Raw genomic sequence first — 18,161 nt, forward strand, 5'->3', positions numbered from 1 at the left:
TTTTAAGATAAGAAGTCAATAGACAAATTAAATAAGGCTAAGCTATGTTAACAGAGAAGACACACAACTATTGCAGAAATGTTGTCTAATGCAACAGCAATATCCTGACTTAGGTAATTTCTATGTCTGAGACGGGCCTTAAGAGCTATGAGAATATAATGTCAATATAGATGTCAATAAGTCTTAAGATCAATAAGTATTTTCACCTTTGTAACAGTAAACTACGTAACACCAATCTTTGTACCAAGCAACATTTGGATACACCCTCTTCTTTCTGTATAAGAGTTGGCAATGTTGATAATAAAGTAGAATTCATTGAGTTCTCATGGAGAAGTGTCTTGACATAACATGGAGGGATTTCATGCTATTGATAGATAATAGCTAGCAAATCTTCTCATCACAGGCTTCCATATCTACCAATTTGGCACCTGGCAACGAGGTCATCAGATCGGTACCGGTGTGGTCCGATAACAAATGTATCTCTCAAATGAGCCAACCAAGGCTTTATAGCGGCCCTTAGGGTCGCATATTTGTTTCTCTACAATAAATGGGGAAGTATCCTTAAATGCTACCATGACCCCTGCCTGCTTCTTGGGTCCACAAGCAAACACAATCTGTGGATATTTTTTATGTGACATTCGGACACTGTCTGTGTCTAGCAAATGCGTCTCCTCAATACATACTATATCGGCGTTACTATAGGATGCTTCTTTCCAGACGGATCTTCTCTTATATGGAGAGTTCAGACCATTGGCGTTCAGAGATAGTAATTTCGTAGCCATTTCTGCAGTGACAACGATTGGATCCGCAGAGCAGGAGAGTAGAAGTAGTAGACAATGCCTGTTAAAACAAAACTACAACAAAAACATACAAAAGACATGCTAGATATCTCAAGCAAGTGGTGTAGTAAACCAGATATAGGAGTTTTGCTGCACAAGAGATGGCAAGACCCTAAAGGGTAAGCAGGACAAGCTGGTGCTTGTACTCTCGTTTGGGGTATGAAAGTTCGCTGGAGTATGCGGACACTCTGTCAAGCAGTATCTGTAATACAGCGGGACCAGAATGGTATGGTCTTCAGTAGAGATGAGCGAGCACCAAAATGCTCGGGTGCTCGTTACTCGGGACGAAATTTTCGCTATGCTCGAGGGTTCGTTTCGAGTAACGAACCCCATTGAAGTCAATGGGCGACCCGAGCATTTTTGTATATCGCCCATGCTCGCTAAGGTTTCCATTTGTGAAAATCTGGGCAATTCAAGAAAATGATGGGAACGACACAGCAACGGATAGGGCAGGCGAGGGGCTACATGTTGGGCTGCATCTCAAGTTCCCAGGTCCCCCTATTAAGCCACAATAGCGGCAAGAGTGGGACCCCCCCCTCCCAACAACTTTGACTTCTGAAAAGCCCTCATTAGCAATGCATACCTTAGCTAAGCACCACACTACCTCCAACAAAGCACAATCACTGCCTGCATGACAGTCCGCTGCCACTTCTCCTGGGTTACATGCTGCCCAACCCCCCCACCCCCACCCCCCGCACAACACAGTGTCCACAGCGCACACTAAAGTGTCCCTGCGCAGCCTTCAGCTGCACTCATGCCACACGCTGGCCTCATTGCCACACCACCCTCATGTCTATTTATAAGTGCGTCTGCCATGAGGAGGAACCGCAGGCACATACTGCAGAGGGTTGGCACGGCTAGGCAGCGACCCTCTTTAAAAGGGGCAGGGCGATAGCCCACAATGCTGTACAGAAGCAATGAGAAATATAATCGTGTGCCACCGCCATCAGGAGCTGCACACGTGGGCATAGCAATGGGGAACCTATGTGCCACACACTATTCATTCTGTCAAGGTGTCTGCATGCCCCAGTCAGACCGCGTTTTTTTATAAATAGTCACAGGCAGGTACAACTCCGCAATGGGAATTCCGTGTGCACCCACAGCATGGGTGGCTCCCTGGAACCCACCGGCTGTACATAAATGTATCCCATTGCAGTGCCCTGGACAGCAGAGCTAACGTCAGATTAAATGCAGGTGGGCTTCGGCCCACACTGCATGCCCCAACCTGACCGGGGTTTTTAATTCATAGACGCAGGCAGGTACAACTCCCTATTGTGAAGTCCCTGTGGACCGACAGCATGGGTGGGTGCCAGGAAGCCACCGGCGGTACATAAATATATGCCATTGCATTGCCCATCACAGCTGAGGTAATGTCATGTTAAATGCAGGTGGGCTTCGGCCCACACTGCATGCCCCAGTCAGACTGGGGTTCTTTAGAAGTGGACGCATGCAGTTACAACTCCGTGTGGACCCACAGCATGGGAGGGTCCCTGGAACCCACCGACGGTACATAAATATATCCGATTGCAGTGCCCAGCACAGCTGAGGTAATGTCATGTTTAATGCAGGTGGGCTTCGGCCCACACTGCATGCCCCAGTCAGACTGGGGTTCTTTAGAAGTGGACACATGCAGTTACAACTCCGTGTGGACCGACAGCATGGGTGGGTGCCAGGAAGCCACCGGCGGTACATAAATATATCCCATTGCATTGCCCATCACAGCTGAGGTAATGTCATGTTTAATGCAGGTGGGCTTCGGCCCACACTGCATGCCCCAGTCAGACTGGGGTTCTTTAGAAGTGGACACATGCAGTTACAACTCCGTGTGGACCGACAGCATGGGTGGGTGCCAGGAAGCCACCGGCGGTACATAAATATATCCCATTGCAGTGCCCAGCACAACTGATGTAACGTCAGCTTTAATGCAGGTGGGCAAAAAATTAATTGGATTACACTGTAGGCAAGGGCCCAAAAAAATTGGTGTACCAACAGTACTAATGTACGTCAGAAAAATTGCCCATGCCCAACCAAGAGGGCAGGTGAAACCCATTAAATCGCTTTGGCTAATGTGGCTTAATTTGTAACTAGGCCTGGAGGCAGCCCAGTTTAAATAAAAATTGGTTCAGGTGAAAGTTTCAACGCTTTAATGAGCATTGAAAAGTATAAAAATTGTTTACAAAAATTATATGACTGAGCCTTGTGGGCCTAAGAAAAATTGCCCGTTCGGCGTGATTACGTCAGGTTTCAGGAGGAGGAGCAGGAGGAGGAGGATGCATATTATACACAGATCGATGAAGCTAAAAGGCCCACGTTTTTGATGGTGATAGAGAACAATGCTTCCATCCGCAGGTGCAGCCTACGTATTGTTTAGGTATCGCTGCTGTCCGCTGGTGGAGAAGAGAAGTCTGGGGAAATCCAGGCTTTGTTCATCTTCATGAGTGTAAGCCTGTCGGCACTGTCGGTTGACAGGCGGGTACGCTTATCTGTGATGATTCCCCCAGCCGCACTAAACACCCTCTGTGACAAGACGCAAGCCGCAGGACAAGCAAGCACCTCCAGGGCATACAGCGCGAGTTCAGGCCACGTGTCCAGCTTCGACACCCAGTAGTTGTAGGGGGCAGAGGCGTCACGGAGGACGGTCGTGCGATCGGCTACGTACTCCCTCACCATCCTTTTACAGTGCTCCCGCCGACTCAGCCTTGACGGGAGCGGTGACACAGTCTTGCTGGGGAGCCAGAAAGCTGTCAAAGGCCTTAGAGAGTGTTCCCTTGCCTGTGCTGTACATGCTGCCTGATCTCCGTGCCTCCCCTGCTACCTGGCCCTCGGAACTGCGCCTTTGGCCACTAGCGCTGTCGGATGGGAATTATACCATCAGTTTGTCCGCCAGGGTCCTGTGGTATAGCGTCACTCTCGAACCCCTTTCCTCTTCGGGTATGAGAGTGGAAAGGTTCTCCTTATACCGTGGGTCGAGCAGTGTGTACACCCAGTAATCCGTAGTGGCCAGAATGCGTGTAATGCGGGGGTCACGAGAAAGGCATCCTAACATGAAGGATGTACGCAACACATGGCTGTCCTCACTAGGAAGATCACTTTCAGGATCCTCCCCCTCCTCCTCCTCCTCCTCCTCAGGCCATACACGCTGAAAGGATGACAGGCAAGCAGCATGGGTATCCTCAGCAGTGGGCCAAGCTGACTCTTCCCCCTCCTCCTCCTCCTCCTCATGCTCCTCCTCCTCCTCCTCAACGCGCTGAGATATAAACAGGAGGGTGCTCTGACTATCCAGCGACATACTGTCTTCCCCCGCCTCTGTTTCCGAGCGCAAAGCGTCTGCCTTTATGCTTTGCAGGGAACTTCTCAAGAGGCATAGCAGAGGAATGGTGACGCTAATGATTGCAGCATCACCGCTCACCATCTGGGTAGATTCCTCAAAGTTTCCAAGGACCTGGTAGATGTCTGCCAACCAGGCCCACTCTTCTGTAAAGAATTGAGGAGGCTGACTCCCACTGCGCCGCCCATGTTGGAGTTGGTATTCCACTATAGCTCTACGCTGCTCATAGAGCCTGGCCAACATGTGGAGCGTAGAGTTCCACCGTGTGGGCTCGTCACACAGCAGTCGGTGCTCTGGCAGATGAAACCGATGTTGCAGGGTGCGCAGGGTGGCAGCGTCCGTGTGGGACTTGCGGAAATGTGCGCAGAGCCGGCGCACCTTTCCGAGCAGGTCTGACAAGCGTGGGTAGCTTTTCAGAAAGCGCTGAACCACCAAATTAAAGACGTGGGCCAGGCAGGGGCGCAAGCCAGCGGTCGGTCTGCTCTGTCAGACCCTGCAGCAGTTCGTGGGCCATGTGCCTCTTCTCTCCTAAGCTGAGTAGTTTCAGCACGGCCTGCTGACGCTTGCCCACCGCTGTGCTGCCGTACCGTGCGACACCGACTGCTGGCGTCGTGCTGCTGCTGACACATCTTTATTGCGAGACAGAGGTTGCGTAGGAGGAGGAGGAGGAGGGTGGTTTAGTGGAGGAAGCATACACCGCCGCAGATACCACCACCGAGCTGGGGCCCGCAATTCTGGGGGTGGGTAGGACGTGAGCGGTCCCAGGCTCTGACTCTGTCCCAGCCTCCACTAAATTCACCCAATGTGCCGTCAGGGAGATATAGTGGCCCTGCCCGCCTGTGCTTGTCCACGTGTCCGTTGTTAAGTGGACCTTGGCAGTAACCGCGTTGGTGAGGGCGCGTACAGTGTTGCGGGAGACGTGGTCGTGCAGGGCTGGGACGACACATCGGGAAAAGTAGTGGCGACTGGGAACTGAGTAGCGCAGGGCCGCCGCCGCCATCATACCTTTGAAAGCCTCCGTTTCCACAACCCTATATGGCAGCATCTCCAGGCTGATAAATTTCGCTATGTGCACGTTTAATGCTTGAGCGTGCGGGTGCGTGGCGGCGTACTTGCGCTTGCGCTCCAACACTTGCGCTAGCGATGGCTGGATGGTGCGCTGAGAGACATTGGTGGATGGGGCCGAGGACAGCGGAGGTGAAGGTGTGGGTGCAGGCCAGGAGACGGTAGTGCCTGTGTCCTGAGAGGGGGGTTGGATTTCAGTGGCAGGTTGGGGCACAGGGGGTGAGGCAGCGGTGCAAACCGGAGGTGGTGAACGGCCTTCGTCCCACCTTGTGGGGTGCTTGGCCATCATATGTCTGCGCATGCTGGTGGTGGTGAGGCTGGTGGTGGTGGCTCCCCGACTGATCTTGGCGCGACAAAGGTTGCACACCACTGTTCGTCGGTCGTCTGCACTCTCAGTGAAAAACTGCCAGACCTTTGAGCACCTCGGCCTCTGCAGGGTGGCATGGCGCGAGGGGGCGCTTTGGGAAACAGTTGGTGGATTATTCAGTCTGGCCCTGCCTCTACCCCTGGCCACCGCACTGCCTCTTCCAACCTGCCCTGCTGCTGCTGCACTTGCCTCCCCCTCTGAAGACCTGTCCTCAGTAGGCTTAGCAAACCAGGTGGGGTCAGTCACCTCATCGTCCTGCTGCTCTTCTTCCGAATCCTCTGTGCGCTCCTCCCTCGGACTTACTCCAATTACTACTACCTGATAGACAACGGTGTCTCATCGTCATCGTCCTCCTCACCCACTGAAAGCTCTTGAGACAGTTGCCGGAAGTCCCCAGCCTCATCCCCCGGACCCCGGGAACTTTCCAAAGGTTGGGCATCGGTCACGACAAACTCCTCCAGTGGGAGAGGATTCCGAACCATTGCTGCCCAGTCTGGGCAGGGGCCCGAGAACAGTTCCTGGGAGTCTGCCTGCTCCTCAGAATGTGTCATTGTAATGGAGTGAGGAGGCTGGGAGGAAGGAGGAGCAGCAGCCAGAGGATTCAGAGTTGCAGCAGTGGACGGCGCAGAATTCTGGGTGGTCGATAGATTGCTGGATGCACTTTCTGCCATCCACGACAGGACCTGCTCACACTGCTCATTTTCTAATAAAGGTCTACCGCGTGAACCCATTACTTGTGAGATGAATGTGGGGATGCCAGAAACGTGCCTCTCTCCTAATTCCGCAGCAGTCGGCTGCGATACACCTGGATCAGGAGCTCGGCCTGTGCCCACACCCTGACTTGGGCCTCTGCGTCCCCGCCCGCGTCCACATCCTCTAGGCCTACCCCTACCCCTCAGCATGCTGTATTACCAGTAGTGCAGAAACAGAACGCTGTAATTAAATGTGCCGCTTATTGGCCTGTGGTTGGAGGCTGACTTCGCTTACGGAACGCACAGCAGAGGCAGGAAAGAATTTTGCGCAAGCCTGCTGTAACACTTAGCTGGCTGCGTATGAATTAGGACAACTACCCCCAGCAGAGACGCAGTACAGTCAGGACGGTCACAGGCAGCCCAAATAGATTTTTTTTCCCAAATTTTTTTTGGAAAAGCCCACTGCCTATATAGACTGGATATGTCTTTCACTGTTCCTGCCTCACCACCACTACTGGCCCTGGACTATGTAAAATTACTGCAGGATGCAATGCTCTGGACGCAATGCTCTGCACGGCCGATATACAAAAAAAAAAAAAAAGTGCAACACTGCAAAAAGCAGCCTCAATAGTACTGCGCACGATCAGATGTGGCCCTAAGAAGGACCATTGGGGTTCTTGAAGCCTAAAATCAATCCTAACACTCTCCCTATAGCAGCTCCGGCATCAGCAGCACTTTCCCTGATCTCTGTCAGAATGCATCTGTGGCGAGCCGCGGGAGGGGCCGATTTATATACTCGGGTGACACCTGATCTCGCCAGCCACTCACTGCAGGGGGGTGGTATAGGGCTTGACCGTCGCAGGGGGAAGTTGTAGTGCCTTCCCTGTCTTTCTATTGGCCAGAAAAGAGATGAAAGTGAAAGTAACTCGAACATCGCGTGGTGCTCGCCTCTAGTAACGAGCATCTCAAACACGCTAATACTCGAACGAGCATCAAGCTCAGACGAGTACGTTCGCTCATCTCTGATCTTTACATCTAGATTTAGTAAAGATATTGATCTATAATTATTGCATTGAGTAGAGTCTTTACTATCTTTATGTATTAGGGTAATATGTCTGCTGTAGCATATTGTCAGACCATCAGGTCCTGGACACTTGCCACTAGGGAAGCTAGTTATAATCTCAATAACTTCATCTTGGCTAACGGGTGTTAGTAATTTTGCAGATTCCTCCGGACTTAGTGAGGGTAGGATCAGATCTTTCAGAAACTTATCCATTCTTTTATATTTATCTTCTGAAGCCGTTTTTGTTAATCCCTCATCAAGATTGTAGAGTTTAGTATAATAGGTTTGAAAAGCTGCAGCTATACCTTGTGTAGTTGTATTTTTCCCCAGTTTCTGTCTTAAAGGGGTTGTCCCGTGAAATCAAGTGGGGTTATACACTTCTGTATGGGCATATTAATGCACTTTGTAATATACATCGTGCATTAATTATGAGCCATACAGAAGTTATACACTTACCCACTCCGTTGCTGGCGTCCCCGTCTCCATGGCTCCGACTAATTTCTGTATCTTGTGCCTTCTTTAGACGCGCTTGCGCTGTCCAGTCTTCTGCTCTGTTGAATGGGGCCGCTCCGGCGTGCTCGCGCTGGAGAGCTGGTCTGCGCATGGTCATCGTAGCTCCGCCTCCGTCACGTGGTGCCGATCAGCCAATTAGGTGGCGGTAATCGGCAGTGGAACGCAAGACAGGAGAAGATAATCCACGGTGCACCACGGGTGCACCATGGGAAAAAACCGCGGTGCACCTTGGGAAAGGACTGGCGGACATCTTTAAAAGAAGAAACTGCCCGAACGAGGATGCAGGTAAGCGATTTTTTTTTTTTAAATAACAAAGGGATTGTTTTTAATGGGGCACAATGTGGGGGTATGTAGAAAAAAAATTTTTGATTTTGCCACGGGACAACCCCTTTAATTTCTTTGATAAAGGTTTTTTCTCTCGCCTTTTTTATGAGCGAGGACATTAGTTTACCGCCCTTGTCACCATGTGCATAGATCTTATGTTTATATATCATGTGCGATCTGATAAACTTCTTGTCTAATAAGCGTTTGAGTTGGTCTCTGAGGGAATTAAGTTCCGGTTGGACCCTTTCTAATGTTGATAGCTTTCTCTTCTGTTCCAAGAATGCAATCTTTGCTATTATATCATGCATTTCCTTTTGTTTTTGTTTCTTGAGTATGGAACCTATAGAGACAAAAATGCCTCTGACAAAGGCTTTATGTGTTTCCCAAATAACGGGGAAGTTGTGTTGTCTCTTGAATTAATTTCAAAGAATTCTGCTAAGCCTTTATTTATCTCTTGTCTAGTATCCTCACTCCTCAGTATAGACTCGTTCTGGCGCCACCTCCACTCGCCTAAAGTGTTTGGTAGGATATTTAAAGGGGTTGTCTCGCGGCAGCAAGTGGGGTTATACACTTCTGTATGGCCATATTAATGCACTTTGTAATATACATCGTCATACAGAAGTTATACACTTACCTGCTCCGTTGCTAGCGTCCCCGTCTCCATGGATCCGTCTAATTCTGATGTCTTCTTGCTTTTTTAGACGCGCTTGCGCTGTGCGGTCTTCTCCCCTTCTGCTCGGTCCAGGCACGAGCGGTGTTCTGGCTTCGCCCCCTTCTACGCATCATCGCGTAGCTCCGCCCCGTCACGTGTGCCGATTCCAGCCAATCAGGAGGCTGGAATCGGCAATGGACCGCACAGAGCCCATGGTGCACCATGGGAAAGGACCCGCGGTGCATCGTGGGTGAAGATCCCGGCGGCCATCTTGGTGAAGGAAGAAGAAGGAAGAAAGAAAACGTCGCAGAGCGGGGATTCGGGTAAGTAATATGTTTTTTTTTTATTTTAACACATCCATTGGGGTTGTCCTGCGCCTCTTTGAGGCTTTCTGCGAGACCTGGGACCTACCCCGTGAAGAATCCAGAAGTGGGTTTAGCGTAACATTAAAATCACGACCTAGTATTATGTTTCTTAAGGCAAAGGATTTCAGCATGTTGATTGTGTCGATTAGCCATTTAGTTTGATGTGTGTTAGGAGCGTATATATTTGCTAGCATGTAGTGTATTCCATATATTGTGCCTCTAACAAAAATGTACCGGCCCTCCGAGTCTGCGTATTGTTGTTCAATGTGAAAGGGGAGGCCCTTGTGGATAGCTATGGATACCCCTTTTGATGCTGAGGTGGGGTTACAGCTGTGATACCATTGTGAAAAATAATTTTTTGGGAGAGTGGGAATTTTATTGCTTTTAAAATGCGTTTCTTGAAGAAACACTACCTTAGTATTAGACTTTCTCAATAACCATATTACATGGTGACTTTTTTTGGTGAGTTTAAGCCTTTCACTTTGAAGGAGGAGACAGTTGTTCTTTCTATTTGATAAGATGATTTTGTTTTCTGGCAGGTCATGTTATTTGGGAAACAATGGTAGGGTGAGGAGGAATTGAGTGTCCGGCTGGCACAATAGTGTCAGCTCAGAAACTAAATATAACTAAAAGGAACTGAGTGGGGAACTCAGCCCACTTGACCAAATAAAATACTTTGTCAACTTTAGGAACTAAAAACTGCTTGAATAATTTGTAGAGAACTGAAAACGCCCCAGCACCACCACAAGATAAATCATTGGTGCCGGCACCTTTTCTGACGATGAACTGACCCATAAACTAGAAAATTTATGTTCTTGTACATAGGAGTCTCACCTAAATGGAGTGTTCCTCCAGTTGTGGAATGCTAAGCGCCCCCTCCGATGTGTCCAAGCCCCCTCAAGTGGAAAACTACATCCTGTCCAGACGGTCGGCGCGGTCCAACTTGGAGAGAGAGCAGAGGGGAGAGAGCGGGAAAGAAAGAGAGCAAAGGGAGGAAGACAAAGCTGAAAAACAACCATCATACGCCTCATCTTTCATCCCCTACGGCTTAACATCAAACATTATCAACTTAATGCAGTAATATCAATAATCGGTTCACAGAGTTCCACCACCATAAGCCCCTTAAGGCAACGCGTCAGGCGGAGGGCCCCAGGGGGCCGACCCCCATACAGCCCCCGGGAGCCCCACACGCCGCCCCACCCCACTAAGTTAGCCTGCAGTACAGAGTGGCCCAAGACCCAGAGGAAAGGCCAATACCCCGCCTACCAAGTCCCGCACCACCGGCCACCCCACAGCGTCTTGACTGTGGTATCACTCCGCTCAACCACCCATCATCCGGTCACCCCATCATCAGCTGAGGTTTATCACTGCACTGTCTATTATCTTCTTTAGTTAACCTTTACCCTCTTGTATTGAAGAATGGGTGTGTTAGGTCATTATATTTTAGTGATTGTTGTAATCTGGAAGAATTTAGTATTGCGTTCGTATCAATGAATGAGAGCAGCCGACAAATTACATCTCTTGGTGGGTCCGCTGCCTTGGGTTTGGGTCTGATTGCTCTGTGGATTTGCTCTATCTGAATGCGTGCAGCCCTCTCCTCTCCCAACAGTTCGGTGAACAGTTCACCTGCAACTTTTCAGAGTGATTCTGCAGCCCAACACTCAGATAGCCCTTTAATCCGTACATTGCATCGACGGCGTCTGTTTTCTTGATCTTCTAAAAGTGTGAGAGCACGATCAAGGTATGAGCGGTGAACTCCTACTACTTGAGAAGTGACTTTCGCATGTTTGATAATTACTGAGCATGACCCTTCAAGTTCTTCTACTCTGTGCCTTATATGTTGGAGTTTGGATTTTATGTCAGCTTGTTCGGTCATTATTGGTTGAGTAACCTTGAGAAGAGCTTTCTGAAGAAATGATTTAGAGATTTGTGCCCCCAACTCGCTCTCCAACTCTGAGTCTTGCGGGGCCTGTTCTGCCATGTATTGCGTTGGTTGTGGTCTTGAAATGGGGTCTGGCGACGGCGCGCTCTTTTTTTTTTTTTAGAAAGTTCTGCATATCTGCTTGATTCTTTTGTCTCCTCGGGGTGTCAGGAGGGTCGCTGCTGCACTCTCTAATGCCCTTCACCATCTCCCATCCCTATTGTATGCAAGTAGATTAAATAATTTCTAAGTTCTTGGAGTAGATCTTGGTGCGTAAACCTGTTAATCTTGCCTTAGGTGACAAGGCACTGCCCTCTACATAGTCCATATTCAAAATTTGTTTACTGCCCAAAGGCAGCAGAGAAAAAATAGAAAAGGGTCCTGGAAAAATTGTTAGAGTTTAGAACTTAGCAGGAAGTTCTGGAAAAATTGGAGCTGCGATCTCAAAATGTCCCTTGTTTGAATATACAGTATACACTGGATTTATTGCAAGGATTAATAATCCACTCTGGTGTGCCCTTTGTCTTCTGTTGGATTATTTAAAAAAGCCAAGGAGAGAGAGGGATGTGCTGGTGCGGCTGAGCAGGAAGGTCCGGACATGGGGGGGAAAGAGAAGGAGGGGCGGGGTTTCGGGGTGGACTCATAATGGCGCCCGGATTTATTGTTTTGATTGCCACTTTGAGCAAGGCCTCCAGTGACACCGAGTATCACCGCTAATCCAACTGATCACCCCCTCAGGCACCCCGCTCACCCCTTCCAGCGCCTCCTCTGATTCAGCTTCAGCGGCGCCGTATGCCGGTGTGACCGTTCCGAGCCTCTCCCCACCGCCGCCTCCATCCAGTTTCCACATCTGCCAGGTAAGGCAGGCCTGCCGCCTCCGCAGGCCGCTTTTTTTTCCCATCTGGAAATTTGGGCCGCGGCTTTGACTGTACTGGTAGGCCCTGATTTTCTTATGTGGCCGTATCTGGTGTGGAGCTTCTCTTTCCTGCAGGGATAATGTTCTAGTTATCAGACAAGACATCTGAGGGTCTGGAGTTGCCAAAAGATGTTTATTTTCTTCTTTGGCTGAGGAGCCCTGGGTCAGTGCATCCGTCCGCTCTGCAGGTTAGGCCACGCCGCAGGAAAGGGTATTATGAGACGCTCTGCACAGGGGCAGAAAACTCTAAAGCCAGTGGATAGTGCTGATAACTGTGGCTACTTCACCCAAAACAGAGAATGGTATCTGTGAAATGGTCTGCAGTGGCCCAGGAAATATTAGAGTACTGCTAAGTGATGATACCTCTGCCTAATGCACTGCACACATAGAATGGTATAGCTGAAATGGTCTGCAGTGGCCCAGGAAATATTAGGGTACTGTTTAGCGATGAGACTTCTGCCTAATGCACTGCACACATAGAACGGTAGAGCTGAAATGGTCTGCAGTGGCCCAGGAAATATTAGAGTACTGTTTAGCAATGAGACCTCTGCCTACTGCACTGCACACACAGAACAGTACAGCTGAAATGCTCTGCACAGGCCTAGATGCTGAAAAAAAATGGTGCCCTACTGCTCCCAGCCAGCCACAACAGTAATGCAAACAATGAGGAGTAGCCCTAAGAAGGACCGTTGGGGTTCATGAAAAGAGGATCCTACTCTAACACTTTCCTTATATCAGCAGCAGCACTTTTCATAACCTCTGTCAGCATGCATTTGAGACGAGCTGCGGGCGGCCCCAGTTTAAGTACTCGGTGGTCACCTGATCCCGCCAGCCACTCACTGCTGTTGGCGGGCAGAGGACTGGCACGTCACAGCAGGAAGTGGTAATGCCTCCCCCACATGTTTATTTGCTAGAAAATGGCACTAAACATGCGGGGAAGGAAATGGAATTGACTTGAGTTCCCCGTGGTGTTCGACTCAAGTAACGAGCATCTCGAGTACCCTAATACTCGAACGAGTATCAAGTTTGGAAGAGTGTGCTCACTCATCCCTAATAAAGACACACATTATCAATAGCAGAACTAGAAGAAAATGCGTCCACTTTGCCTGGTATTTAAACAGACCCCCATCTCTCCCCATGTAATAACATTTACACAGTTTGTATGGAAAGTTACAGAAAAACAGAATGGACCATGTCTCAAGTAGAGATGAGCGACCACCAAAATGCTCGGGTGCTCGTTACTCGAGTCGAACTTTCAGTGATGCTCGAGAGTTCGTTTTGAGTAACGAACCCCATTGAAGTCAATGGGTGACTCGAGCATTTTTGTATATCGCCGATGCTCGCTAAGGTTTTCATTTGTGAAAATCTGCAAAACACAAGAAAGTGATGGAAACGACACAGAAACGAATAGGGCAGGCGAGGAGCTATATTTTGGGCTGCATCTCAAGTTCCCAGGTCCCACTATTAAGCCACAATAGCGGCAAGAGTGAGACCCCCCCCCCACCCCCACTGTCAGCGTAAAGATCGTTCTCCTCTGCCACAGCTGTAACAGCTGTGGCAGAGAAGAACGATGTTAGCCCATTGAATTCAATGGAGCCGGCAATACAGCCGACTCCATTGAAAGCAATGGGCTGCCGGCGATCGCGGGATGAATTGTCGGGAAGGGGTTAAAAATATAAGCCCTTCCCTGCAATTCATCTAGAAATGTGTAAAAATAAAAAAATATATATATACTCACCTGGTCCCGGCAGAACGATGTTAGCCCATTGAATTCAATGGAGCCGGCAATACAGCCGACTCCATTGAAAGCAATGGGCTGCCAGCGATCGGGATGAATTGTCGGGAAGGGGTTAAATATATAAGCCCTTTTCTGCAATTCATCCAGAAATGTGTAAAAATAAAAAATATATACATTCTCACCTGGTCCCGGCAGACGGAGTTCAGCGCGGCAGGCTGCAGTTCTCCTGAACTGCTCTGAACAGCTGTGAGTAGTATTCAGCAGCCGGGGATTTAAAATCCCCACCTGCTGAATAAGATGCCTCTGATTGGTCACAGCCTGACCAATCAGAGGCATCCCTCACTCACACCCATTCATGAATTCATGAATGGGAGAGTGAGGGCTGCCTCTGATTGGCTCAGCGCAGGGACAGCTGAGAGCTGCCCCTGAGCCAATCAGAGGCAGCCCTCACTCACCCATTCATGAATGGGTGTGAGTGAGGGATGCCTCTGATTGGTCAGGCTGTGACCAATCAGAGGCATCTCATTCAGCAGGCAGGGATTTTAAATCCCCGGCTGCTGAATACTACTCACAGCTGTTCAGAGCAGTTCAGGAGAACTGCAGCCTGCCGCGCTGAACTCTGTCTGCCGGGACCAGGTGAGAATGTATATATTTTTTATTTTTACACATTTCTGGATGAATTGCAGGGAAGGGCTTATATATTTAACCCCTTCCCGACAATTCATCCCGCGATCGCCGGCAGCCCATTGCTTTCAATGGAGTCGGCTGTATTGCCGGCTCCATTGAATTCAATGGGTTAACATCGTTCTGCCGGGACCAGGTGAGTATATATATATATTTTATTTTTACACATTTCTAGATGAATTGCAGGGAAGGGCTTATATATTTAAGCTCTTCCCGACAATTCATCCCGCAATCGCTGGCAGCCCATTGCTTTCAATAGAGCCGGCTGTATTGCCGGCTCCATTGAATTCAATGGTCAGTGCTTGTTTAATCGAGACGAGTACCGCGTGGTGCTCGTCTCGAGTAACGAGCATCTCGAGCACCCTAATACTCGAACGAGCATCAAGCTCGGACGAGTATGCTCGCTCATCTCTAGTCTCAAGTTATCCTTGGCTTCACAATCATTCACTTGCACTAACATTTTGAGCTTTTCAACATTCTTATTTGCATCTTATTTGTATCAATGAGTTTAAGGTACTCAGTTTTTTGAAGAATGCTTGTTTCACATCTCTGTTTCTCAAAGTGTAAATAAATGGATTTAACAGTGGTGTCACAATTGTGTATATAAAAGCAAGAAATTTGTCATGTTGGCTATTACTTGGTTGGACGTACACGGTGATACTTGTACAGAAGAAAAGGTTTGATACAATAAGATGAGAAGAGCAGGTGGAGAAAGCTTTATATTTTCCTTCTACACTCTTAATGTTTAGGACTGTTATTATGATATGAGTATAGAACCCCATTATTATGATAAAGGGGAGAACAGCCACTAAGATGGCAAGTATGCTTGTCACCAGATTACTAACATGGGGATCGGAGCATGCCAAATTTTGTAAAGGAGCCAGGTCACAGAAGAAATGGTCAATGATGTTGGGGCCGCAGAATTTCAAAGATGCTGTAAATATAGTCATTATGAAAGAAGCAACCAAACCAATAGCCCATGGAAATGCAGCAAGCTTGGTACACCATTGACTCATTAAATCCAAATATCGCAATGGGTTTGTAATGGCTAAATGTCTATCAAAAGCCATTACAGTGAGAAGGCAACATTCTGTTATACCAGTGGTATCACCAAGATATAACTGCAAGAAGCAGGCTGCAAAACTAATCCTGTTCCTACCAGCGATAAGAATGTCTAAGAGTTTAGGAACAATAACAGAAACAAATGTAATTTCCAAAATGGCAAATCTGCTGATAAAAAAGTACATTGGCGAATGAAGATTAATGTCAAAATAAATAAGCAAAAATATAATTATATTCCCAGCAAGACATGTAATATAAATGATTAGACAGGCCATGAAAAGCAAAATTTGAAATTGAGGCAAATCTTCAAATGCTAGTAGTATAAATTCTGTTACAATGGTACTTTTATTGTATTCCATTTATGTCCGGATGAAAGGAATTGGCCAATTTTATATGATTTTTTTTCCTAAAAGACAACATGAAAATATAAATATATACAGTAGAATGAGAAAGGTATTATAAAATGTAAGATAAAATACTTTCCCTGTTTTGCTCCTTCTCTAAATTTATAGTCTGGTGATGCATAATCAGCTCTATATACTTAAATAGGGTTTCTGGTGAACTTACGAATAACAACTTTGGTAGGATTTTGCAGGTAGTGACCAATGCAGACCATTTCTATGTTTGTTACTGGGCAGAGGCATACATAGAAGAGTGCAGGCTCAATACCAAAGATCTGATTGGGCTCTCCATTATGTTTGTTTGATTTTGCCACAGAGAACAGAAGTGATTGATATTTATTTCCTAAGCAATATTCATTATCCCTGGGCAAATTTTCTACATTATTTCTTGTTTTAAGGAAGGTTTATTGGGCATTTTTATAAATACAGTACAAATATGAAAAGAAGAGAAACATCAGCAGTATTTCATAAAATTTGACTATCCGATGTGGCAGGTGCAGCAAGGAATTCTTTTTCCTCGTGGGGATGAAAAAGACATCTGCCGCATGCTGCAGATGTGTTCTTCATCCCACGGGGACATGGCAGCAGCGGACAGAGACATTTAAAATTTTTTTTTTATTTTTTACACTAAAATAATTGTTTTTCAGGGAAGGGCTTATGTTTAAAGCCCTTCCCTGAAAACCAATGACGAGGTGCCGGCAGCAGGATCCTCTACCGCAGTTGTCATGTGTGACAGCTGCGTTAGGGAATTGAAGAATTCCTCTGCTGCATCTGTCACAGATGTGGCAGGTGTAGCAGCAGGGAATTCTTTTTACTAGCGGGGATGAAGGAAACATATGCCACAGGGGGACACGGCGGAGAGGTAAGTTTATTTATTTATTTTTTTTACAATCAAATTATTGTTTTCAGGGAAGGGCTTATATGTAAACTCCTTCCCTGAAAAACAATTCAGGTGTGCTGGCAGACCATTGTTTCCAATGGAGCTGCCGGCAGCAGCCGCGGCTCCATTGAAAACAATGCAGAGCATTGGTCACCTTGAAAAATGCTCGAGTCTCCCATTGACTTCAGTGGGGTTCGTTGCTTGAAACGAGCTCTCGAGCATTACGAAAAGCTTGGCTCGAATAACAAGCACCCGAGCTTTTTGGTGCTCGCTCATCTCTATTCAAAATATGACTGTCATCCCAGCCAACACTCAGTATCCTCGCACACAGTGAGGAGTGAGAGAAGAAGTGCCTTCATTTTTCTCATGGCAGAGGAGTTAAGGCCCATTTACATGAGACGATGATTGCGCAATGATCACTCGAACGACAGTTTGAGTGACAGCTTTGAGCGATCATTTTGCATAAACTTTTAAGTAGCTAATAGAGATGAGCGAGCACCAAAATGCTCGGGTGCTCGTTACTCGAGTCGAACTTCCCGCGATGCTCGAGGGTTTGTTTCGAGTAACGAACCCCATTAAAGTCAATGGGCGACCCGAGCATTTTTGTATGGGACCTATGCTCCGCTAAGGTTTTCATTTGTGAAAATCTGGGAAATTCAAGAAAGTGATGGGAATGACACAGAAACGGATAGGGCAGGCGAGGGGCTACATGTTGGGTTGCATCTCAAGTTCTCAGGTCCCACTATTAAGCCACAATAGCGGCAAGAGTGCCCCCCCCCAACAATCTTTTCTTCTGAAAAACCCTCATTAGCAAGGCATACCTTAGCAAAGCACCACACTACCTCCAACAAAGCACAATCACTGCCTGCATGACACTCCGCTGCCACTTCTCCTGGGTAACATGCTGCCCAACCGCCCATTTCAGTAATAGTAGCAGTCAAGACAGGCCCCAGTAACATATCACTAGCAGCAGTTTAGGGGGAGCACAGTATTAGTTCCATTTCAGTAGTAGTAGCAGTCTAGACAGTCCCCAGTAACATATCACTAGCAGCAGTATAGGGGGAGCACAGTATTACTTCCATTTCAGTAATAGTAGCACTCAAGACAGGCCACAGTAACATTCCCGTTGCAGCAGTTTAGGGAGATAACAGTCTCTTTCACATTTCAGTAGTTGCAGTATAGACAAGGCCCCAGTTACATTTATGTAGCAAAAGTGTAGGCCAACACCACACACCTTGCTGTACCATGAGTGCAGGCGAAGCCCATAAAAATTACTAGGATTACACTGTAGGCGAGGGCCCAAAAAAATTGGTGTACCAACAGTACTAATGTACCTCAGAAAAATTGCCCA

At 47.8% G+C, this 18,161-nt stretch overlaps 1 protein-coding gene across 1 annotated transcript; it reads right to left on the bottom strand.

The window, feature by feature from the left end:
* Positions 1–14,946: 14,946 nt before the first annotated feature.
* Positions 14,947–15,804, bottom strand: LOC136571885 (olfactory receptor 6P1-like). Its single transcript, XM_066572501.1, has one exon. It carries the CDS (start codon positions 15,802–15,804, stop codon positions 14,947–14,949), a length of 858 nt encoding a protein of 285 aa, XP_066428598.1.
* Between the last annotated feature and the right edge of the window lie 2,357 nt (positions 15,805–18,161).

This window comes from Eleutherodactylus coqui, chromosome 6, assembly GCF_035609145.1.
Source record: "Eleutherodactylus coqui strain aEleCoq1 chromosome 6, aEleCoq1.hap1, whole genome shotgun sequence".
Taxonomy (NCBI): Eukaryota; Metazoa; Chordata; class Amphibia; order Anura; family Eleutherodactylidae; genus Eleutherodactylus; species Eleutherodactylus coqui.

Bases quoted from the DNA above. Each gene is read 5' to 3' on its own strand.
- LOC136571885 (XM_066572501.1), bottom strand. From the start codon at position 15,804: ATGGCCTGTCTAATCATTTATATTACATGTCTTGCTGGGAATATAATT.